General features: G+C 52.1%; 1 protein-coding gene across 2 annotated transcripts in view; it reads right to left on the minus strand.

Annotated features, from left to right (window-relative positions):
* Positions 1-17,330, minus strand: part of TRABD2B (TraB domain containing 2B) — a 220,996-nt gene extending 203,666 nt beyond the window's left edge. For both annotated transcript variants that reach the window (XM_059922245.1, XM_059922237.1), the window contains exons 1-2: positions 16,786-17,330; positions 14,191-14,751 (exon numbers count right to left, since the gene is read on the minus strand). In XM_059922245.1, the coding sequence (XP_059778228.1) occupies positions 14,191-14,751; positions 16,786-16,887 (663 nt within the window). In that variant the 5' untranslated portion in view covers positions 16,888-17,330. The remainder of the gene's footprint in view (positions 1-14,190; positions 14,752-16,785) is intronic.
* Positions 17,331-24,979: the final 7,649 nt, after the last annotated feature.

The following is a 24,979-nucleotide window of genomic DNA, read 5'->3' on the forward strand; positions in this document are numbered from 1 at the left end:
TCCGTGTCCTGGAAAAAACACAGAAGTGTGAGGAAGGGGGTTGGAGGGAGGGCTGGGAAGATGCCTCCAATCCCAGGAGAAGCCCTTAGGGCCCCTGTGGGAATGAAGGATCAGGGGGAAACCACAGCCCCATCTGGGGGTGAGAAGGGGCTCAGTGGGCACAGTCACCAAAGCCGAACACCTGGGTGCCACAGTGGGACACACGGAAGGCTGCTTAGATGTTTGACCTCCTGGAACCAAACATCTGGAAATCTGGGAACAAAGCGGGGGTAGTTGGGGACTCTCTGTTTTCCATCTGGATACTCAGGCCATGATGTGTAGATACAGCTGGTAATTTTACAGCTACTCCCAGCATCCCTGAGTGTGTACTTGGAGCCAGGTCCTAGGCAAGCTCAAGTCATTAGATGAGGTTCCTGCCCTCAAAGAACTTCAGTCTATGGAGGAGACAGACATGTAAACACATAAAAGACAATAAAATAAAAAATGCTCTTTTCCAATGAGGTCAGAGCCAGCTGAGACAGTGGCTTTGAAGCAGCGGGGTGCCGTTTATGGTTTACCAAGCACTCACACCTGTCGAGAGGGGTCGGCCAGTGAGGGACCTGCCCATGCTCATTCTGCTGGACTCCTGATCCAGTGCTCTCATGACTTACGGACCATTTACGAACTGCAGATCCTCCCATCCCCCACCTCCGCTTGGTGGGCATTCCGGAACCACCTGCCTCACACCACTTCCACCTCTAACAGGTGGAATCCCCCCAGATCTGCCATCAGAGGGGCCACACGAAATGCAAGGCCATGTTATCCCACAGTAGCTGTTTTATAAATGGTGATCAGCGTCTCAGGCACCTCAAAAAAGGCTGATCTTTCACTACGGCTGGTCTCATTGAGCCGCCAGACTACTTTTACGATCCAGTTTCTAAGAGAAAACACACCCGCGTTCCTGTTCCAGAGGCTGAGCGTCCTTCTCCTCTGGCCCAGCAGTGAGAACATCCTGGATCTGATGAGGGAAAAGACCTTCACACGGCAGCTCCTTCCTCAAGCCAAGGGGCTTGAAAACTTCCAAGCAAGTTTGGGTGAGATAGATGCTCCAGCTTGACGAATGAGTGAATTACAGAACACAGGAGTGGGGAACAATGCCCCCCAGTGCACCCAGGATCAAGCCCATGCTTCTTAACATGGCTTACAAGCCCTCCACTATGTGGCCCATGAGCCCCTCTGGCCAGTTCCCTGGTCTCCTATTCCTCCAGCAAGCACTCTCCATGACCATGAGTAAGTACGGTCTCTCAGTCTGAATCGATACCACCATCAGCCCCCGCTCCCATACCTCGTGCTCCTCCTGAACCCTGGGAACAACCCATTTGCCCTTCAATACTGAGCTCAGGTAGCATTGTACTGCCAAGTATAGTATGAGTAGATGTATGAGTACTCAGGCCAGCCAGGTACTCATAAGGAGGGGAGGTCTGTCTGTTGTATACAATGAGCATCTCACCAGCAAAGAAAACTACCTGGACAGAAAGGATGCAGTCTCATCCATCTCGGCGGCATCTGTAGGGCTTCCAGAGGACCCCAGGGCCTGCAAAGCCCCAGCCACCCTGGGGCGGGGGCTGAGGGTCAGTGCTCAACCACGACAGGCAGGCAGGAACTGCTACCCAACCCAGCAGGGACTCCTCGGGCTTGGGGGTGGGGGTGGCCCTCTGTCACACTTCCTTACTCCTGCCCCGACCCTAGAGAGTTACACGAAGAAGCGTCCCAGCCATCCAGACTGGTGCAGTTACAGATTCACAGCTTCCACTTCTATTGGGCTCTCAGCCTGCCCTGCCCTTCCTTCACCTGCCAAGGTCAGCTTCTGCTCTCAACCTGTACCTCTCTCCTCACACCCCCTCCTCACCTTAGGTCCTGGCCAATAGGCCACCTCACTCTCTTCTTCCCCAAGTGGCAGCCTTCCTCAGCGGGGAACATCAGAAGTCTATCAACTCCCTGGCTCTCCCAGTCTTTCATACTTCAGGTCCCAGAAGATGAGCTATTACCCCACCTTTCTCCCCCAACCCCCCATTGTCAGATTTCAGTCCCTTTTCATAGATGCAGGGAGGGTGAGAGCACAGGCTCTGCAGCCAGACTTCCCGAGTTTGAATTCTAGATCTTCCCCTCAATGGCTCTGTGACCTCAGGTAAATGAAATAACCTATGTGTGCCTCAGTTTCCTCACCTGTAAAATGGGGTTGAATAATAGTATGTACCTGAAAGACTGTGGTGAGGATTCAGTGGGGCAGTGCATATAAAAGACTCAGACCCATTCTTGGCACTCTGCTGTGAAGCACCTCTCTCTGGGGTCTATTCAACCCCTCCCTTCCTCACCAGCCCCAGATTCATGACCTGGAACTAAGCCTGGCACAATGTAGTTCCCAGTAGTGCTTAGTAAACAACTGAAGGAAGGAATGGATGGGTGAACAGTTTCATAGTAACTAATTCAATTCACTAAGTATGTGCAGGGTATTTCTCTGGGAGAAAGAGAATAGGAAAAAAACCTCACATACTGAGTACCACAAAGAGCACGGCACACTTAAGGGCTAATAAAATCCTTGCCAGGCTTTATCCCCGCTTCTCCCCATCACTCTGAGTTACTGCTCTTAACATCCCACCTACTTATGCAATAGAGGAAAAGGACCCTCAGAGAGGGAATCGCCCCAGGTCATGCATGGGTCTAACCCATGGCAGAGCTGGGCCTGGAGTGGGGGGGGGGGGGCGGGGGGGCCTTCAGCCTAAACTTTTTTTCCCTCCTTTTGATGTGTCTGCACTCCAGGGAGCAGTGGGAGATTGTAGGGAAGCTGAACTAGAACGAGTATGGCCAGACGGTCAGAAAAAAATAACCACGCTCCGGGCGGCTGGGCGGCACGGTTCCCATCAGGCCGACCCCCAAACCTGCTCTGGATGATACTTGGTGTGTGAGAGACTAAAGGATCAAGAACCATTTTCTCTATGGGATGGGCTTCACCTCGAGACACAGTGTGAAAAATGGGCCAATAACTATAATTAAAATGACCGCGACTTAAACCACCGCAATTAACATTCATTACCTCTGAGTGTGTGGCAGGCAGTCAGCTATGTGGTTGACATGCATTACCTCATTCACTCCTCACAACACACCAGGAGGTGAATGCTATTATGAGCCCCAGTTTTTCAGATGTGGAAACAGACCCTCAGTCATCCTGCCTGAGTGGTGGAGCTGGCATTCCACTTCGAGTTCAGTCTTTTTCTTAAAGTATCAAAAGATCTAAGTAGAAATCCTGGCTCCATCATTTTGCACAAAGCACTTAGCCTCAATTTCCTAAAATGGGGGAGGTAATACTTACCTTTCAGGATTATTTTAGGAATTTACTGTGATAAACCCGAGGCCTAGCACATAATAGGCACTAAATAACAATGGCTGTCCTGCAAGCTGGAGAGGAAAAGGAGAGAGTACAGTCAATGGAGGGAGGGGTAGAAGGACTTTTCTTTGCAAACCTTCTTCATTTCCCATCCCAGCACTTCTGCCTAACAGTCTCCTTTCTCTTGGCAAGGCCTTTTCCATTCCCATCTCCATGGGCCGTAGTACTGTTCAACCTGCAAGGTCTCCATCAAGAATCCTGCATTCCTTTCTCACCACCCTCTCCACAAAACTATACTGATGGAAGCAAAATAATATAAAAATCACCTGCAAGACAACCAGCAGGCCTTGGCATGGGGATTATGTAGTGCTGGGTCAACTAAACATTCCAGTCAAGGTCAAGCACAGTGACAGTGAATTATTGTCACTGAGGTGCCAAAGTGACACAGTTCACCCATCCACGGCCCATCCATAGCTCTTCAAGCTGCGTCTCAGCCCCAGTAGAGGGTCTGGAGCTCAAAAATATCCCATAATCCAGTAGACTCTACAGCCACAGGGAGGGGGGCCACTGGGGGTCCGAATAGGGGAGGTTGGTTGGGGGGGGGGGAGACAGGAAACTGGTCTAGTCTCCCTCTAGGTGTCCTCCTGGGGGGGCCAGGAGGAAGAGCTATCCAGCAGTATCGCATGTGAAAGACCATGGAAACTGCAAACCACGATGCAAATGGTTGAAATTATCATTGCCAATTAGGCTTTTGTCTGTCCTCAAACTCAAAGCAGAGCAGTTCAAGAAAGGGAAACCGTGTGAACTAGGGCTGAAAGATGAGCCAGAGAGATATCTGAAAAGTGTTCTCTGCCCAATCTTCCTTTCTAAAAAGGGGTTTCAAATAGGGCCCGAGGCTTAAATTACAAACTGCGTCAAGTCCCCAGGAGATAAAACTGGTCAGAACACTACAGAATCTTCACAGAGAGGAAGTAGGTAAGCCCTTTAAACAGAAGAGGAAGTGGAAAAGGCCTGGCCTTTTATCTTTGCACTTTGGCTTCCGCGGGTAGGGCTGGCAAGGGGACGCGGGCGCTGGCACCGCCTGTTTGCTAGCCAGGGCTGGCCGAGGGGCAGGCGGGGCCGCGCGCAGCACTTCTAGGAAATGTGCACTTTCGCTCTCGGCATCCCGTCCACTGAGGCGGCCCGAGCAAAGCCGACTGCGCGGAGCGGAGCTCTGAGCTGGACTGGGGCGGAGGTGGGCAGGCCTGGGAAGCGTGCATCTTCTGTGCCCCCACAAGACACTGCGTTACCTGCCACGGCCACACACCCGTCCGCCCCCACCCCGCCCCACAGTGTAAGGCACTTCTGCTCCTTCCCCTCCCCACCCTGGAAGGGAGCACAGGGAAGAGCATCATAGTTCTTGGACACTTTCGTATCTCCAGCACAAATCCCAGCATCTGGCACACAGTGGGAGCTAAAAAGCATTTCTTGAAAAATTATATGATGATGCTAATTTAAAGACGCAATAATAACTATGTGTGTATGGCACTTTTAATCAGTTAATCCTCACAGCTAGCAGGTAAAATTGACAGACAGGAAACTAAGGTGCAGGAAGGTTACCCAACTAGCCTCAGGTGACCTGCATTCCCAATGGGTGCAATGATTCTGGGCCCTGAAGGGGCACCGGCCAGTCCTGGGCCAGTGCCCCGAGGTGTCCTAAGGGACTTCTGAGCTGAGTCTTGTGCTGTGCTGTGTGAATATAGACTAATTCTTGGTTCTGAAGGTTAAATCAGACCAGGATGTCCCTCTGAATGAGGGAGGGAGGGAGGAAGCATTATGCAGAGAAATAGGCTCACAAGGTAAGAGAAGTAAAACTGAGTGCTTTCCGCTGCTCTTCCTGACCCGCTGGGGAGAAAAGGGAGAACCTCAAGAATAAAAGATGACAGGGTCTCAGCACTCAGGGCCGGGGAATATATGCACTGCCTCCGGGGGAGGTGGATGGTGGTCAGGGACCAATCTGAAAGCCTGTAGGTTCCCCCAGGGAAACTACCTTTGCCTAGTCAGGGAGGAACACAGGCTAGCAGCAGGTGCCACTGAAGAGAGACTGCACAGGACCTAGGCCTTTACCCAGAAATGGCCCCAGGGCCCTGACTTGTGTGGGCCAAATCTGACAACCTTCTGGCTCTTTTCAAGGGTAGCCAAGCATTCAGAGTGACCCCGGTACAACTCACCCACTGTTAGGAACTGAATGTTTGTGCCACTCCATTCATATGTTGAAGGCCCAACCTCCATTATGATAGTATTTGGAGATGGAAACTTTACAAGGGAATTAGGTTTAGAAGAGGTCATAAAGGTGGGGTCCTCATGATAGGATTAGTGCCCATCACCAGAGCTGGCTCTCTCTCAATCTCTCACTAATATAATGTGATGTCAATTAAGCCTCAATAAAAAAATCAAAAAAGAAAAGGAAAAAACCCACAATGCTCAAAACCGGTCACATCATTGCACCTAAACTGAAACTGCTGAGTTATGATCAGGTGGTATCAGCCCAGAGGGGACAGTCCAATCTGGTGACCATGGATGAAAGTCTGGCTATAAAGGATCATTTGCTTGAAGAGTCCAGGCTTTTCAAATAACTGCCCTCAGGAACCTTTATAGCCAGACAATAAAAACTGGGAAGGGCTCTCAGGTAGAAGGAACAGCATAAGCAAATGCTTGGAGGCCTGACCATGGATTGTGTGACAGACAGAGGAAGGGAGAGAGAAGTAGAACAGGTCAGCAGCACTGCAGCCCCAAGCAAAGTAGCAGGTAATGGATAAAATTAAACATTTTTAAATGAAAATTAAGTGGGGGATGGAGTGAACCTGGAGAAGCTCACATGAACTCTGGGTAGAGAAGAGGAGAAAAAAAGAAGGCTTTGTCTGCAAGGAACAGACAAGGAAGAGAAAACAACAAAGTGTTCCAGGATGGAGAGGGAGAAATCCAACAGTGACCTGTGGATGTTACAAAGTCCTCACCAAATGGACCAGCGACAGCACTGAACTGTCTCCGTGTCTCAGGTGGGCAGGCTGAGGCTTTCTGTGAATACAGAGGCCGAGACGCAGCCCCCATTAGCATCCAGAGCTGCCAACACCTCAACCACAGGATACACCACAGGGCCCCAACTTCAGAACTGGAACACATCCAGTCTCATTTTGTAATCAATTGTGAGCATATTTTGAGCTAGGTTTTGAAGCCAGGTTGATTAGGAAAGAAAAGACTGCCTCAGTAATAATTATAATAGAATGTAAAATATGTAAGTGCCGAAAGAATATCATAAAACGCCATAAAAAATTCCACGGAGGGAAAGAATAGATGTGGCTGGGTCATCAAGGAAAGACTTGCACAAAGTCTTCCCAAGCCGATGAGATTTAGGAGCATTCTGGGAAGACTTCCTGGAGGAGGTACAGCATTGAGCTGAGCCTTGGATATCTCATAGGAATCAGGAGTAGAAGAGGAAAGGAGGAAATTCCTGCAGAGGGAGAGGGCCCAGAACAAGCAACAGCATTTCCAAGCTTGGGGCAACGTTTTGTGTTCCAGCGGATATTCTGCGCAGATTTAAAAGCCTGCGGATACTGGAGGAGCTGCTCAGCCAGACGGCTTGGCAGCCGCTGAGCAGAACTGAAGGCTGGGCCACCGGCTGCCTGTGGATTAAGTGGGCGGACAGAGAGCCAGTGATGGGAGATAAAAGGGAGTGAAGTGGATAATATTTAGAAGAAAACTCGAGGGGGAGAGAACGAGGCAGCCCGGCTGGCAGGCAGCAGGCTTGTCCCATTCTTCAGTTTCCTCCCTCGGAAAGCTGCATTACCAGGCGACCTCTTCCTGGCTTTGAGAGATGTCCAAATCGGAACTATTAACAAAGGCACGGGCACGCTCCCATTTTTATCTCCGTCTCAAAGTGCTTTGCCGCTCAGGCTTTTCTCTTTGGCCTGGGATCGGCTGGTGGGTGAGTTGCTGCGGGAAGGAGATCACTGTGTTTGTGGATGGGACTTCTTGGAATTCTTGAGAACCGGTCCCTTCCAACTCTAAGATTTTAGAAGTCTGTGTGTATGAGCTGAAAAAATGTCTTCAAAGCTAAGGGGCTAGGATTTCACGATGTGAAGATTCTTCGAGTCCAAAAATGCCTCTGAGCCTAATGTTCTAAGATTTCACCATTCTTAGATTCCCTGAGCCTCCAAGTCCCGGCTCAGGATTCGGAGATTCTGTAAATCAGGAAGACGTCATGCTGTGTGACCTTCTGATTCTGAGACTAGAATATTTCATGACATCTTGGTCACCTCCGGCTTTATGGCCTCACTCTCCTTTGATGGAGGTACCTAAGTCATCCCGTGCGTCTGCTCCTGAGTTTTTTTCCCCGCCCCCGCCCCATGTTGGGATAATATATTAAATGCTGAAGTCTGAGTTAACCAAGTCAGGGAAAAAAAAAAAAAAAAAAAAAGGACAGAGCCTGCTGTGCTGGCAGGGGCTCTTTGCAAACAGCTCTCCAGGCACACAAAGAGTCTGAGAGTACACATGCCTAGGGGTCAGTGCTAGGGGTCCCCCAAGTGACTTCCACACCGTGTGACAGACATTTGCTGAACAGCTCCTAACCACAGAGCTCGGTGCGGGAGCCACGGTGGGTGTGGCAGGCTTCCAGAAGCGCAGCGTGGAGGCGGGGCCAGAAGCAGCCTGCTCCCAGGCCAGGATCTGGAGTTACACGTGCAGATTAGGCCAGCCCGTGCTTGGAGCCAATACTGACCCAGGGGCTCTCACTCTGTGGCTGTCTTCTGGGGAGAAGAGGGCTCAGCATGGTCGGACGTCCTTAGGGGTGCCCAACGGTCTCAGGGGAGGTGTCTGGCCCCTTCACCCTGGGGAAGGCACATAGATCTGATGGGAAGCCAGAAGTAGGGACGAGTACTGAGGACTTGAGGGACCAAAGGTCGGTGCTGCTGTAGCTGCCACGGAGGCTCAGGTGGGGTGTAGGACCCAGCAATAGCCATTCTTGGAGGATGGGAAGTGAGAGTGGGTTCTGAAAGATGGAAACGTATAACAGCAAGAGAAAGGAAGAACAGGCTCTCCGTGTGACATGTGGAGACAGGACACCGGGGAGACTAATGCACAGGTGCTCCATGCCTCAGTTTCCACGGCTGTAAGAAAGGACTAATAATGCTCACTCTCCCTGACTTGGCAGTGAACTCTCCAGGGGAAAAATCTAGGCTGTTTCCTAGTCTCTGCTCCCAGCATTGTCCTGGCTGACACTAAGGTGCTCTGGCTGAAAGAGTGAGGGAGCCAGTGAGGGAGAGGGGTCCTGATGACGGGCAGGCTCCAAGGCTGGGCAGCTGTCCACCAGACTGTGCCACGACGGGCTGGGGCTCTGTCTGCCCTGCAGGCTGGCAACAAGAGGCAGCAGGTCACCCACCGGAACCAGCAGGCTTCCGGATGAGTAGGTATCGGCAGCAGCCCGCCACAGACAAGCCTGCCAGCCCCTCCCAACGGCGGAGAACTCAGGCTCGAAATCTCGGGGTGGCCTGGGGCCTCCAAGATACAAGGACCGAAGATGAGAACCGCAGAAGTCAGAACTGGGTCGGGCCTGGAAATCGTGGGACAGAGGGGCAACCTAGGCCCAGAGAGGGACAGGACAAGCCCAGAGTCACAGCCAAGGTAGGGATGGGGTAGGGCTAGAGACTCCTTTGTATTCAACTACCCACTTCATGATTTCCACATTTTGTGTCCTTGTAGGATGGCGTGGACCTATTAAAGTTCAAAGAGAAGGCTCTTCCCTGTGGCTTGTGTCATCTTTCTTCATTCATTCATTCATTCATTCAGTAGTGCTGGATGGAGGAAGGAAGGGAAGCAGGGATCGTCATATCATGGTTTCTGACCATTCATTCATTCATTCCCTCTCTAAATACTAATTGAGCACCCAATAATATGTGGTATAGATATAAGACCTCTGACTATAACCAAGAACACCCTTTATTCAACTGTGCCGCCTAGCCTGTGTTAGGGGTGCCGTCTTCACAATGGTCCCTTGGAAAGCTGGGCATGCCTTTGGGAACTCCTAGTTTAGAATAAGATTCAATTTCTAAGCCAGGGAGAAAATCAGTTTCAGCACTTTTCAATGATCTCTTTCTATACATTTTTTATATTTTATTTTTTAGAAAGATATGGTGATCTCCCTCCACTCCAATACACACACACGTCACCAGATAATGCCATCTGACTGTTAAAAACAAAATTATGTCAGCTCTCGGAATCTTGAAAAACATGGACTCTGGCATCAGACACACTTGAGTTTGAATCCTGAGCCCGCCTCACCTGGCTGTATAATCACAACCAAATGACTTAACCTTTTTAAGCCTTAATTTATTGTCTGTAAAAGAGATATGATACTCTGCCTTGTCCTATCTCTGTGAGGATTAGAGATGATGTACTTACGAGGTCTAATGTAGCGCCCTGTACAGAGATACAGCTCAATAAATGATGACTTTGGGGTTTCTAACTCCCTAGAGAGGGGGCTGTAGAATTTTACAAACATTTCGGACACCCTTGGCAGCCACGCCCAAGTGTTCAGGCTCTACGCACATTGAATGGAGAGCATCGGCATGTTAGCTAAATCACAGCCAAGTACAGAACGGCAGTGTCCCGTTGTCTTATTTTGCCTCGGAGAACCACATAACTTAGAGGTCTCCTCATCCAGTGCCTCCACTGCACTGAGTGGGGGGGACTGAGGCCCCCTAGAGGGAGAAGGAGGTCTCCTAATCAGCCCAGTGTGTTCGTGGCAGCTGGTACCAGTCCCCAGAGGCAGCCAGCAGAGCCGACTGAAATCTGCAGGTCCCAAGATTGTCACAAGATCTGGACTCAAAGCTCAGGCATCCCCAGGCCCCTGAGGGCAGGGGCTGCCACCACCCCCTATTACTCCAGCTCTACTTTGTTCAGCAAAGCATGGGCAGCGGACAGGGCTGCTGGCAGAAGGTGCCAACAGGGCAGAGCTGATGCTTCCCACGCAGCCTTCTCCTTTCCTTGTCCTGAAGCCGCCCGGACTCTTTTCCAAGAACAAGCCTTACATCTAGGTAGTCATTTTACCCTCTCGACAACCTCCCACAGGTAGTAGCTTCTCACGTCCTCACAAAACCAGCTCAGTTGTGAAAGGCTGGGCACTACTGCCCGATTCGATTGTTAGTTAAGAACACCAGAGTTACATACAAGTCATTGGTTTTAGAGCCAGAGCTGGGACTGAAACCTAGAAGCTAGTCTCCCATCTCTCAGCCCACTATGCTGAGCTGTCTGTAACACATCACGGAAATCTTCAGAGGCCCTGCCTTTACCATCCCTGCTCCAGCCACATAGCCAAAGGAAATAATTTCTCTAGAAGTATAAATTCTCCAAGAAGTAAAATTTTAAGCCTTTAAGCTCTAAAGGAAAGAAGAAAACAGAAGAAAGGACTGAAGGAAGAATTGCAGGACATGAACTACCTACATGGAGGAAGTCTAGAGAACCTGCGTGGGGCAGCAGGAGGAGTGCATCCTTCCTTTAGAGTCAGGCAGACCGGCTCTGTTCCTTATTAGCCATGTGACCTTGGGCAAGTCATCCAGCCTTTCTGAGTGCCCACCCTAGAAAGTTCCAGGGTTGTGAGACTCCAACAAGATGAAAAAGCGTGCGGAGCCTCCTGCAGGGTGCCTGGCATATGGAGTTGATTATAATCGTCCCATGGAATGTCAGGGCTGGAGTGGCTTGAATGATGACCTAATCCTGATGTCTCATTTCACAGGTGGGAAAAACAAGGTCCAGAGAGGTGACGTGACTCGCTCAAGGACACAGCAAACTCATGGTGATGTTGGGTCTAGTACCCTCAGTTCAAATTAAAATCAGAGACCACTGCCAAGAAGCTGGATCTTTCAAGCTGTGCGATGATGGAAGAAAGTTTTTCAGTCATTCCTGTAGCCCATGTGGCTTTCTTTTTCCATTTAGCAAGGGAAAATGTGGTATTTCTGACCAGAAGAAAATTTAATATTATGAGAAATACTAAAATTAAAGCTAAAATCGGGCTTCCCTGGTGGCGCAGTGGTTACAGAGTCTGCCTGCCGGTGCAGGGGATGTGGGTTCGAGCCCTGGTCCAGGAGGATCCCACATGCCGCGAAGCAACTAGGCCCGTGCGCCACAACTACTGAGCCTGTGCTCTAGAGCCCGTGAGCTGCAACTACTGAGTCCGTGTGCCACAACTACTGAAGCCTGCGCGCCTAGAGCCCGTGCTCTCCAACAAGAGAAGCCACTGCAATGAGAAGCCCGTGCACCGCAACGAAGAGTAGCCCCCGCTCGGCGCAACTAGAGAAAGCCCGCGCACAGCAACAAAGACCCAACGCAGCCAAAAATAAATAAATAAAATAAATAAATTTATTAAAAAAAAAAAACACTAAAATTCCAGTCTTAACAAACAGGCACTCTCTTTTAAGGCTTTTTTTCCCTCCTTCCTCTCTCATTGCTCCCCCCTCCCCAAATATTTTGCAATAACAGTAATGCTGGGAGGAAAGAAAAAATAAAAATCTGATGCACTTAACAGATATTTCAGTACAATAATGCATCACAGATGTTCATATCAAACTGTGCACGCGTGCATACAATTTTACTGAGAAGGCTGTTGCATTTCTGACTTTGGGGTTGGGGATCCCTAACAACCCCAACTGCCCAGGCTCTGGAATCCCTCCCTTAACAGTTAGCCCACGGCTGCCCACGGGGATGGAGGAGAGATTTCATCACCTCGCTCCAAAATGATAACAGGACAAATTGGCGGGGTCAGGCACTCTGGCAGGTGGTGAAGGGTGTGCAGATTAGGGAACCGAGAGGAGTCCTGTTTTCTTTTGTTCAGGACTTGCTTCCTACAGCCCTCTCGAGGAGCTGGACCCAAGAACAATTTTAAGAGCGGGCCCGGGCTGGTGATGGGTGGGTGCATTTTTGAAACCAGAGGTTTGAGTCTGTTTGATCTTCAAATGTGGGCTTTGGAGACTGTCAGCGGGCTCCTCGCTGGCCGATGAATGGCTCTCAGACTTTTCCTAAAACATAACCTCACGCACTTTCCAGCAAATGTTTTCAACCTACCAAAGCCGTCCTTTGGTTGAACAGCAGTGTTTCCAGACCTCGAAGAAAGATAGTTTTGTTGTTTTAAGAGAGACAGATTAAAGCCAGGGGCTGTTTAACCAGAGGGTCTGTGTGCTCCCTTCGGCTCTGGTCGGATTCCTCTGTGGTTGGTACAAAGAGGGTGTTGAGAGTGACGGTGGATTCCCCCACCTCCCCAGCCTAAAAAAGATATCAAGGCCAGACGTGAGGCCTCTGAACAGAGAGGCCTCCTACAAACCTGCCTCCAAAATGAGATGGGCGGCGAGCGCTGGGGAGCCCGACGCAGATAATATCAGCTCCCGAGGCTGGCAAGGGAAAAGTCACTTCAGAGGGAGAAAGCCGGTACGTTCAGAGGAATCAGCGCTGGGCCAGAGAATGCACAGGATTTTTCCCCGCGGAGAAGGAGTCAGGCGTAGTCAGAACCCTGCGGGGCGTGACTAACTGCCCCAATATTCCTGCCACCGGGGCCCTCTGGGTAAGGGCTCCACAATTATGGGAGAGCCAGCAGGAGAACCGACAAACCCGCCTTTCATTTGGCCGGCAAATCAATCTGGCTTCTTACCTCCCCGGGGACAATATTGCATTTCCCCTGGAAAAACAAAAGCCAGAGATCTCCGAAGGGGGATCAGTTTCTGCCCCTGTTTCCCTGGTGAAGAGCTTGCAACATCTCAGGAGCAGCCAAGCAGGTCTGGTTCCAGTGGTAGAGTTTCTAGTCTGGCCAATTTACGGGGCTGTCTCCTTACTGGAGGAGCGTGTCTTGGGGACCACACCACGCTTGGGGCGTGGGCCCGGCCTCCTTGCAGGAGCCACCAGCCCTGACTCAGGGACTGACAGCCCGTTCTCAAGGCGCAGATGTGAACTCATTGTTCCCTGGGCCTCAGAGTTGAGTTTGGGGCCAGTGAGTTGTGAGTGACCTCTGACCATGGAGATGGGGCTTTTAATGACATTTTGCTGGGATCAGGTCTCTGGCAGCCAGAGACTTTAAACCTCCTAAGCTCCGCCCTTCCCCCTGCCCCTACACCTGAGGTTCAGAAATCAGAACTGTCAACCTTTAAGAGAACACATTTCTCTGAAATTATTAACCCCAAAACTATCCTTGCTGACTTTCTCCCAGCCTAGGGGAGGCAGTCCGAGGGTCGCCTGGAGCTTTGCAGAGGCCCCGGGAAATCTGGCAGCGCTTAACAGCAAGCCAGGGTCACTAGAGCCCAGGCCCATCGCACTCCTCCTGCCGCCCCCCCCCGACCCCAGCCCCACCTCGAGAAGCCCGTCTCCCTCTATGCGTCCTGCGTACATACACACAGATGCCCGGATGCACCCACACAACAGCCTCAAGACAGCCTCCTGCTCTCGAGACCCCAGGGTCTCAGGGAAAGTCAGGCCTAAACTGGAAACTCTTTCTTTTTGCTTTTCATCACTGTGATGCTCCGAGGGAAATTCTTTCTGCTCGGGCGAGCACAGCAGGTGGGGAGCGTGTATCCCCAACAGGTAGCACCACTGAGATAGAAGAAAACACACAAACTCTTACCCCCCATTCCAGCACACGCCAGTTTGCCCTCATACCACCACAAAGGCAGCTCAAGAGCTGCCCCACAGCCCAAAAGACCCTCTCCCTTTCGGGAAAGGGCAGGGTTCTGCCTGCCGAAGGAAGACCATCAGAGAAGAGGACCAAGGCGCATGGGGGCTGCCGGGCTCTGGGGCGGGCGCCGCGCGCTTACCTGGGAGAAGTTGAGCCCATTGAGCGGATGACACTGCTCCTCCACGCGCTCCACGGCCCCGGTGCTCTTCTTCATCTTCTCGGCCCGCTGGGCCAGGTAGAGGTCCAGCACAGGCACGCCCCGGGAGCGCACGTCGGTCTCCGTAAGCGAGTTCACCATGAGCATCACCCACACCGGCCTCTTGCGCTCCCAGTTGCCCGCGATGGCGTTGAACAGATAGTCGGCGTAGAGCCCCTTGCCCCGCTGCGCGGGCGTCATCCACGACGGCATCATCAGCTTCACGTAGTCCAGGTGGCGCTTCAGGCGCCAGTAGAGTTCACGGGGCAGCACGTCCTGCAGGTTCTCCCCGTGCGGCAGCAGCTGGCAGCTGGCCAGCGCCGAGATGGTGTAGGGGTCTGTCAGGTCCAGCTCAAAGTAGACGCGGGCGCTGGCCTGGAAGGCCGCCTTGGAGTTGTCCGGGATGAAGTCCCAGACGCGGGTGTAGGGGACGTGGATGGTGCCAAACAGGTAGGCCGGGGGGTCGCGCCGAATAGTCCACAGGAAGGAGTTCAGGTCCCTCTGCTGCAGGGGGACAGGTAAAGGAAGGCAGTGAGGCTGAAGGCAGCAGGATTAAGCCAAGGTTAGAACAGAGGGGCAGGTAGAGCTGGGGATGGAAGGCAGAGAGCCACATGGGGCCATGGGAAGAAGCAAGGGCTTTGGAAGCTGAAAGACCCACATCCAAATCCTGGCTTTGTCCTGTCTTAGCTGTATGATCTTAAGCACACTGTTTCACTTCCCACAGACCCAGTTTCCCCATCTGTAAAATGGGAGCTGAAAGCAGCCACCCCAGGGATTGTTGGGAGAATGAAAAGACACAGTCTATGTAAATAAGCCCTAAGAGCAGTGCCAGGCACAGAGGGAGGAGGCAGTGAAGGAAGCTCTCATTATGACGGGCTCTCACTGTGAGTGCCAAGGACTGCCACACCACCTGAGAATATTCATGCTTGGCCAAGCCAAACCTTCACCGGGGGTGTTTCATGTGGAGGGTGGAGAGAGGGGGACCAAGAGTCCTGCTCTGGCAAGGAAGGAGAAAGTCATATAACTTTTAAATCCAACCATTAGAAGATACATGCCAAGAGCACTTTGAAAGCAGAACACCTATTAAAAATAGCACACCTATTTAAACAGCTACTTCCCATTGAGCAGGGTGGATACAATTTTCTTTTTGGAGGGCAGGTCTGGGGTGTCAGCTACTCTGCTCCACCAGCTGAAACCACAGATGAGAAAGTGCTTTAAAACCTGCAGGCTAAGTAAAGTCTCAAGGCCCTGGTTTGGGAGGGAAAGATTTCACAGAATTAGTCACAAGAAATGTACATGCTTTCCGGGCTCCTCCCCTCAAAAGGTGTACCTGGTCTCCAAGTCCAATTCTCTGCCATCACCTAAGCTCTGAAGAGGGATGTGTGTGTCTGTGTAGAGGTGAAGGAGGGGCAGGAGGACATGGGTCATTTCTCCAGATCCAGTTTAGGTCCAGGGGTTAAGGGGCATGAGAAAGGCACTATCATTTCTCTCAGGCATTTTCTATCCAGAATACCCCCTGGACTGTCCACTGCCATCCACCGTCTGCAAGCTTCCGGTCAACTCATAAAATTCTTCTGCTTGATTCTAGCACAAATGAGAAGTATCTGTCAGGGTGGGCAAAGGGAACAGTACCTTACTTTACTGACAACCAAAAATTGTAAATCCCAGCATTCTGGAGAGAGACTAGCTCTGAGCACCCTGCCTGTCACGGAGCTCCCTGTTTCTGAACAAGTCACGACACTGGAGGTGCACCTTGCCCAAGGTCAACTAAGAGCGCAGCCAGTGAGGACCCTACACAAACTTTTCCTGGTCCCTGGCCTCCAATTCAGGGTTATTTTCCATGCATTAATTTACACTTTGAGGGAGAGAGACTGAGGGAAATCAAGGGATTCCTGAGTTTGCAAGAAAAATTAGGAGAACTAGTAATTACTCAACCCCCAAGGAAATATTAGGCCAGCATGTCTTGGCACTTTCTTTCCTCTCCTCTGGAATCTTCCTCCTTTTTGTGAAATCGGGGCACTTGGGAGAGTGGGTGCTGGGACCTGGGCTGGAGAGGGAGAAAGTTTGCCTTAGGTCAAGGGTGGGGACCAGGGGGGAGAGGGAAGCCTGCAAAGGGGTCTGAGCATGTAGGAATGAGAGGAAGGGGCAGAGAAGAGAAGGGCAAGGAATGGTAGAAACAGAGTCAGAAATGAGAAGAGAGGAACCAGAGGGTAAAGACAGGCTAAAAGTAAGAAAGAGGGGAGTCAAAAAGGGTACAGAGAGGAAAGGTCCAAGCAGGACCGAAAGTCGAGGAGAGCCCGAGAGCGTCAGCGTTTGGAGAAGGAGCTGGAGAGGGAGCGCCCCAATTCGCCTCCCCGGACGGAGCTGGAGTCCCGGCGGCAGAAGCCAGAGAAGGGCGCCCGAGGCTGCGTCCGGCGGACGGAGGTGGAGCGGGTGGGCCGAGGTGGGTGCGGAAGGTAGGACCCCCCCAAACCATCGTCCCCGCAGGGCTGGAGTGGCCGCGCGGCCGGGAGAGTGGCCGGGCGGGCGCTCGCTCACCGATCCGGGCGGCCGGCACTGTCCTGCGTCCGGGGGCTGCGGGCGGGCGCGGGCGGTGGCGAGGAGGGCGGCGAGCAACGGCCCCGCCAGGGCGGCGTGCATCCTGCCGGGGCCCGCGGGGCGCGGGGGACCCTTCTGGGCGGCGCCCCTCAGCTGGGCGGGCAGCCCCCGGCTGGGCACGGAGGTTCCTCTGGAGCGCGGGGCTCCAGACACGGGATGCCGGGAGCCCTCTGGGGCGTGGCTGGGTGTCCCTGCCGGACCTGGGGGTCCCTCTGGGGCGGGGCTCCGTCTGTTGCAAGAGGGGGATCCTCTGGGGCGGGGCCCTTTCGCCGGGACGCGCAGCCGGGTTGGCCGAGCCCCGGGGTTGTGAGAGCGCGCGGGGTTGCCGGGGCGCGCGGAGGTCCCGGAGCTGCGTCGCGGTCCAGGGGCGCGCGGGGTTCTCGGGGTAGTACCGGGACGGCGGGCGCGCGGGGTCCCGGGGTTATGCTGGGGACCCGGGGCGCGCAACGGTCCCAGGGGTGCGCGGCGCTCCAGGGGGCGCGCGGGGGGACAAGTGCGGCGGCGGGCGCGGCGGGGGCGGGGGTCGGGTCTGGGGCGCCCGGTGGCCCCCGAGCGGGGCTCAGAGGGGCGGCGGGCGGCCGCGCGGCCGCTGCCCGGGCTCCGCCATGCTGCTCCGCGGCCGGGAGGGAGGGAGAGAGGAGGGCGGGAGAGCGGCGCGGAGCCGGGCCGGGCGGGGGGCTGGGGCCGCCGGGGCGGGGGGAGGGGAGGACCCGGCGCGGGGGGCGGGGGGCCGGGGCCGCGCCGGGCCGGGCCGCAGGGAGTCGGGGAGAGCTCCGCGCCCGGGCGCGGCGAGGCGGGGTCTGATGGGCATGGCAGGCGCTCGCTCGCTCCTCTCCTGCTCCCTAGCTCGCTCCCTCACACGCGGGCGGAGGGAGGCGAAGCCCGCAGCAGCCACTTCCCAACTTTCCAAACTTCCCAGCGCAACTTTTTCCTCTCCTCCCCTGCCCGCGCCTCCTCCTCCCCCTCCCTCTTCCCCTTCCCCTTCCCCTTCCCCTCTCCAGCTCCCCGCCGGGCCGCAGCTTCAGCGCGCGGCCGCCAGAGGGCGACCGGGCCGAGGCCCGAAGGGCCAACTTCAATCCGGCTGCGCGTTGGACGCGGACTGGCCCGGCAGCGACAAATGTGGGGAGATGGACCAGACAGGTCCTGGAGGAATGAACAGCGAGAGAGGAGAAAGGCAGGCGTGGACAAGCACTCCCAGACTGGCTGGACGGCAGCACTCAAAAGAAACCCAGGGAAGCTGGTATTTACAACATTTTATCAAGCCCCTGTTCCCAACGCCGGCATGCGGTTAGTAGGTGTTCTGCAGACACTAGGTGCATTAAAACAAAACAACAAAATAATCTTCCTCAGAATTCCTTGAGACTTACCATTTAAATAATCTATTTCTTTGGACCACACAGGATCCTGGTGAGGGGCCTGGAAGGGTAAGGATTCATATCCCAGTTCCTTAGACCATAAGAATCGAAAGAGCCCTTAAAACCAGCTTCCTTCTGTTCTGGAGAGGCAAATGAAACTTACAGAAGACCAAGAGGCAAGATCCAAGCTTCTGGACCGTTTCCAGCCAATGGGGAAACTGAGTCATGGGCACCACCGCTTACTTGTGTTGAGAAGAGTTCACTGACTCTTCCTATACTGATGATAGAGACTGAAGGAGGAATGAGGTAGGATTGTTAGAGCCCACAGCCCACAGAGGCGGGTAGACGGGGACAAACATGCAAAGAGGTGATTCAGATATAGACGATGAGTGCCAGGAGAGACGGAAGCACAGAGAAATGGGAACAGAGAGGAAAGTCTCCTCACACAGCCCTGGGGCCCAGGGAAGACTCCCGGGAGTGATCCTGAAGGATAAGTCAGGGGCAGCTGAGTAAAGGAGCAGCTGCCAGGGCGGAGAGGTGGGAGAGTGAGGGTGCCTGCAGGGTTCTGCTAGCAGTTAGGCATGGCTGGAGCAAAAACCCAGCAGCAGGAGCTGAAGTTGTGTCTTCTGGCCAGGCTGGAGTGTTTGTACTTTGTAGGTACTAGGTGATGGGGAATCATTGCAAGATTTGAAGTAGAGGGTGGCTGGAGCCTTTTAGGAGCCCTGGATTGGAGGGGGCAAGCTGGAAGCAAAGAGACCAGTGGGGAGGTGGGCAGTCAGTGGAGAGGTCCCGGACTCCCAGCTCTCCCGCTCCTCCCACTCAAGTCTTCAGGCAGCAGATGGAGCAGCTGGAGAATGGCCACTGGAGAAGCTGCGCGAGGAAGACCAGCTGGGCTGCAGGGGCTGAAAGGCTTCCAGAGCCTGTGACCTGGATCTTTGGGGGGAACACGGAAGGAAAGGAGGGGATACCAGAGACTTTTAGGCTGACCCACCTGAGATTGCCATTTCTGCAGGTCAGAAATAATGACCGTGGGCAGTTTCATCTGGTTCCACCTGCTGGGTGTCCACGCCACGTCGACTCTTTGCTATGCACACTTCTGGTGACAGATGCAGATCAGGCCAGAGTGCCCAGATGGTGCAAGAGAACAGTGCGGCTCCGTGCTTCCAACACACAGCGCTCTGAGAACTGCAGCTGTGACAAAAGGGAAGTCCTTTAAAGAGCCTCCACTCCTCAAGGCTCCAAAACTCCCTACAAAGCCACCACTCCCCATGATGAGGACGAGGTGAAAAGCTTGGGAGGTGGGAGGAGAATTTAATTCCACTGAGAGGGAGTGTGATGGTCTTCACGGGGAACTAGAACATAAGGCAGACAGTGGGTAAGAAAGGACCTGATCAAATTAAAAACTAATCCATATAATTAAAGTGATGGTGCACGTGGCTATGTTTATGGTCTTTAAAATGTTCCAGGGCTTTTTTCCTAAAGTTATAAATGTTTTATTGACTAATTTTCACAAGTGCCAGCTATGACTTCCTCCTCTGTGGTCCTTTCCTATGGCTGTGTGACCAGTGTCCAAACAGTTAACCTCTCTGTGCCTCTCTTGCTTCATCCAGCTTCCTGGCCTCACTATTTTTCTGCAATAATGCTTTAGAATCTCCACTGGTATGGTTACTCATATTGTTAATGAGATGCAAGAACAAACAGGTTTTTCCACTCCTGGGTACATAATACCCAAGAGAACTGAAAGCATCCGTCCATACAAAAACTTGTACACAAATGTTGATAGCAGCACTATTCAAAATAGCTAAAGGGGAGAGCCAACCCAAATGTCCAGCAACTGATGAATGGATATATAAAAGGTGGTATATTCATATGATGGAATACTATTTGGCCATGAAAAATAATGAAGTGCTGATACATGCCACAATATGGCTCAATCTTGAAAAGATTATGCTAAATAAAAGAAGCCATTTACAAAAGGACATATATAATGATTCCATTTATATGAAATGTCCAGAATAGGCAAACGTATAGAGGCAGAGAGGTGATCAGTGGTTGCTTAGGGCCAGGAGAAATGGAGAGATTGGGGGACCATGGCTAAAGGGGATTGCATTTTTTGGGGTAATAATGAAAATATTCTAAAATTGATTGTGGTGATGGTTGCACAACTCTGGGAATATACTAAAAAACCATTAAATTGTATAGTTTAAATGGGTGAATTGTATGGTATGTGAATTATATTTCCATGAAGTTGTTACCCCCAAAAAAGAACAAACATGTTTGAGGCCCCAGGAGAGGGTGCTCCCCAAGAACAAGGGTTTCCGTGTTTTCAAACAATTTTTTCTCCCACCTAGTGTATCGAGAGCAGCCCCTGACGAGCAGTCTTAAAGTCCTAGAGATTCCCCGTGCTTCTGCTAACAGCTCCCTGAGCGGCTTCTGGTAGTTCAGCTGTCCTGGCTGGACCTCAGTTGCCCTGTCATCAGGATGAACAGCTCAGGGAGCAGATACCCTTAAGGTCTTCTGCCCTCAACACTACAGCCCAGAGTTCCATGGCCACCGCCTGCCCAGGGACCTGTAGGCAGGATGGGAAGGGGCACAGGGCTCAGGAGGCAGGCGGTGGACTCAGACGCCTATCTCCTCTCCTGGATCACATCCGGCCCACTTTCCTTTTACTGCATTTTAATTAAGTTGTTCAATCAGACGGGTACCAGGAATCTGTAGGCTGTAACAGCCAGGACAGGAACAGAAGCCTTGTAGCGGAACTAAACCAACAAAGTCTGCCTCTTGAGCAGATCCAGGAGCCCTGGTCCTGCCGAAGGGCATCTCTCAGGCAGGGAGATGAGGGGCTCCCCTGCTATGTTGGACCAAAGGAGAAGCTTTGCTCTGGGCCTGAAGGCTGCCCTCTCGACCGGCCAAAGCCTGGGCTGTGGGCCACACTGGTATTTTCCAGTGGACCTGGCCTGGCCTGACTCCCAGCTTCAACTCCTATCCCAGATGTGCCGACCTCCCACCCACCCCCAGGCTCTGTCTCCCCTCAACCCACCCCCCGGTCTTAGTGGGTTAGAAGTTAATCCTTGATGGTTGAAGGTCATGATGTCCTTGGGGGGTGGGAAAGAAGGGAAGAGGGTTCTAGGACCACGCAGAGGTCAGTAGTGCTTAACACAGTCTAGAATGATAGCGAGAGCCAGAAAAAAAGGCATATGCTGAGATGGTTCCAAAAAGGACATTCCCTTACAAGAGTGGGGAAACACACACACCATCATAGAAGTACAACAGAGGATTAGGCTTGCCATACAAGGTGGTATTTGTTAAAAACAGAAAGTTCTACTAGATCCAGCCCAATGGGGGAGGAGGACACAGAGGAATCAGCCCAGGAGTCTGTCCTCAGGGAGCTTGCCACCCAGAGACTGAGACAGAGGTACCCACAAATAGGGTGCTTTGGGAAACAGATGGGGGGTGGGGGAGAGCAGCAACCTTAGGAGAGAAGAAAGTGGGGCTTAGGAGAGAGAAGGTCAGCGAAGGTCTTTGCCAAGACGGTGACGTCTGGGTTGGTCTCTAAGGATGAGCAGGACTGGGGCAGGGAGTGTGAGGAAAGGAAGGTCACTTCAGACAGTGGGAACAGCGTGTGCAAAGGCAGGGAGTTGTGTTTGGCCTACTGGGAGCTCTGTAAACAAAGATGGGGGAGCTAGAACATGAGAGCTATTGGGGAAGATCAGAAATAAGACTGCACCAAGAAGGGCCGTGCATGACCCTTAGAAAGCCCTTCATCTTGCCCTTCAGAGGATATAATCGTCTTAGCTTGCTCTCCATAAATGGTGCTGGTGGAGGGTGGCTGGCATGTCAGTTTCCAGACGAGGCGTGTTCACAGCCTGATGTGTGCAGCCATCAGTGATAGAACAATGATATGCATTGACTCTGCCAACTCACAAATACTTATGGGGCCCCATGTGTATTGTAGTGTCTAGGCCTGAAGGAATACAGTCCTGACCTCTGGCTACTTGCAGTTATTGAACAATATTCAGGTGACTAGTTAAAATGCATTTCAGTGCCAGGTGAATCATGTAGTATCATAAAAGTCCTGGAGAAGCCAGTGAGAGCTGGACAAGGGCATTAATCCGGGAGGAGTGGGATTTGAATTTGGCTGTGCAGGAAAGTAGGATTTAAACAGGTGGAAAGAGACTTGCTTGCAATCCAGTTAAGGGGAATGATGAAAGCCAAGGGGTAGAGGTGGGTCAGGACCTAGGAAATTCTGGCTGAAGAAGAGGGGTGATATTAAGAATGGGCTGGAGTGGGGCGAGGTGGCACGGTCCAGGTGTTGACAAGTGAAGGAGGAACGGGAACTGGGGATTATCTTAGACCAATTCTCTGCCAGACCCTTTAGCTAAAGGATCTCAGCAACACTTTGGGACATATATTTTTACCCCCATTTTATTTATTTGTTTGTTTGGTTGGTTGAGCCTGGTCTTAGTTGCGGCAGGCGGACCCCTTAGTTGCGGCTCGCAGGCTCCTTAGTTGCGGCATGCACGTGGGATCTAGTTCCCTGACCAGGGATCGAACCCGGGCCCCCTGCATTGGGAGCCCGGAGTCTAATCCACTGCGCCACCAGGGAAGTCCCTTTACCCCCATTTTAAAAATGAGGCAACTGAGTCTCAGAGGGGACACATGGCATACTCAAGCTACACAGCTGATATTTAGAAGGTCTGAGTTGTCTAGTTCTTCCTACTAAACCACTTCCTTCCTTTAAGACACCAGTGGGAAGGTAGCGCAGGTTGTATGGGCCAGACCGGGTGGGTCTTGGGAACACACACACACACAACCACTGGGGGACAGATTCACACCACATATGGCACATCCTGGGCTGTCTCTCCCAATCTAATTAGGACAGTGGGACGTTTGTCATTTAGGGGACTTTTGCCTTTCACTTTATTCCAAGCTGTGTGAGGCTGTGTTCTTCCATTTAGGCGTTAGTAGAAGTACGGAAAGGGAAAAAAGAAACGTGATGCTTGAAACAAAATACCCCATCGAGCTGACCACTAAATAGCATTTAGACCCCAAGTATACACACAGCTGCTTTATGTAATGAAGGCTGTGGACCATGTTCCTGGATATAAAATAACAAACCACATATAACGTTTTACATGGCTGTGTAATTAGCACGGATCTGTGAGTGTGTGAGCCGAGCAGGCTGAGGGAAGGGGGGCTCGGGCTTCTAGCACAGCGAGCTGGAGGGAAGAGCATGTGCTGTTGGGCCAGGAAGATGGGAGTTTGAATCCTTGCTCCTCACTTGGTAGCCCTAAGACCTTGGGCAACTTATTTAAACTCTGTGAACTTCCAATTTCATATCTGTCAATAGGAGTAAAAGTATATGCCTTATAACAAATGGTTTGGCCCTTCCTGCCCCCACAGGAACATTTGGCAATATCTGAAGACATTTTTGGTTATCCTAATTGGAAATGTGCTACTGGCATAACACCTAAGGGCCCAGTGGGCAGAGGCCGGGATGCTGTTAAACATCCTACGATGCACAGAACGGTTCCTACAACAAAGAATGGTCCTACCTGAAATACCAGTCGTACTGAGATTGAGAAATCCTGTCCTACAGAGTTGCCGTTTCAAGGCTATAATCATTACTAACTTTTATTGAGCGTTTACTGTGTGCTCAGCACTGTTCTATCACTTTATTTAAATGTGCTGCCTCTTACCTGTTCATAGTAAATCGATGAGGGAGGTACTATCATTAACCTCACTTTACAGATGAGGAAACTGAGGCTCCAAACTTGCCCAAAGTCTCCCAGCCAGTCAGTGGTGGAGCCAGGTTTGAACCCAGAGGGTGCCACAAGCTGAACGGAACTCATGTGACTGCTTCAGTGCCTGGCGCGTGGCAGTGATGGTAAAGTGGGTGAGAGGACTCGCTCATTTGTTAATGCGGCACATATGTTTTGAGAGTCGAATTGATGCTAAAGAATTGGTGAACAAATAGGCAGGGATCTGTCCACACAGGCCTTACTTTCTAGTTCATGAAGAAAAATAATGAAGAGGTAACCCAGACCAGTGGTAGAGAGGGTCTGGTGGGTGCTAAGGAGTCTGCCAGGAGAGGATCTGGGGGAAGAGCATTCCCAGCAGAGGGACTAGCCTCGGCAAAGCCTGGAGGGAGGGACCACCTTGGTGTGTTCAGGAAACAGAGAAAATTCCAGCAAAGCCTGCCTCTTAGGTCACAAGGGGGAAATTCTAAGAAATTGCATTGGGGAGATGGGAGGGGCCAGGTGAAGTAAGGGTATTAAGGTCAAAGTAAGGAGTTGAATTCAGCTTTATAAGAAGCCATAGGAGGGTTTTAAAGAAAAGTAACACAATTTGATTTACATTTTTAAAAGCCAGTGCAGACTTTGGTGTGGAGGTTGGTGAGCTGGAAAGTGAGGATTTCGAGGAGCACTAGGGCAGTAATCGGGGTGAGGATGGTGGTGACTCCATCCAGGGTGCTTGTAGTGAAACTGGAGGAAAGTGAGCAGATTTGAGCTGAGGACAGAGAGGGAGGAGAGGAGGTGGACATGGCCAGTTCAGGCAACTCTTTCTCGGGTTATTGTGGGAAAGAAATAGAGTGGTGTAAGAACACGGGTCAATGGAGGGACTTAACATCACGGTCATATAGTGTCTGTATGCCGATGTGAAGGATCCGGCAGAGAGAAAGGAGCTTATGACCCCAGAGCGAGAGGGGCTCTGTGGAGAAGCCCTTGAGAAGTACTAGAGAAAGCAAGAGGCTTGCGATCCAGAGACGATGGAGGGGC

This window comes from Balaenoptera ricei, chromosome 1 (genome assembly GCF_028023285.1).
Source record: "Balaenoptera ricei isolate mBalRic1 chromosome 1, mBalRic1.hap2, whole genome shotgun sequence".
NCBI classification, from domain to species: domain Eukaryota; kingdom Metazoa; phylum Chordata; class Mammalia; order Artiodactyla; family Balaenopteridae; genus Balaenoptera; species Balaenoptera ricei.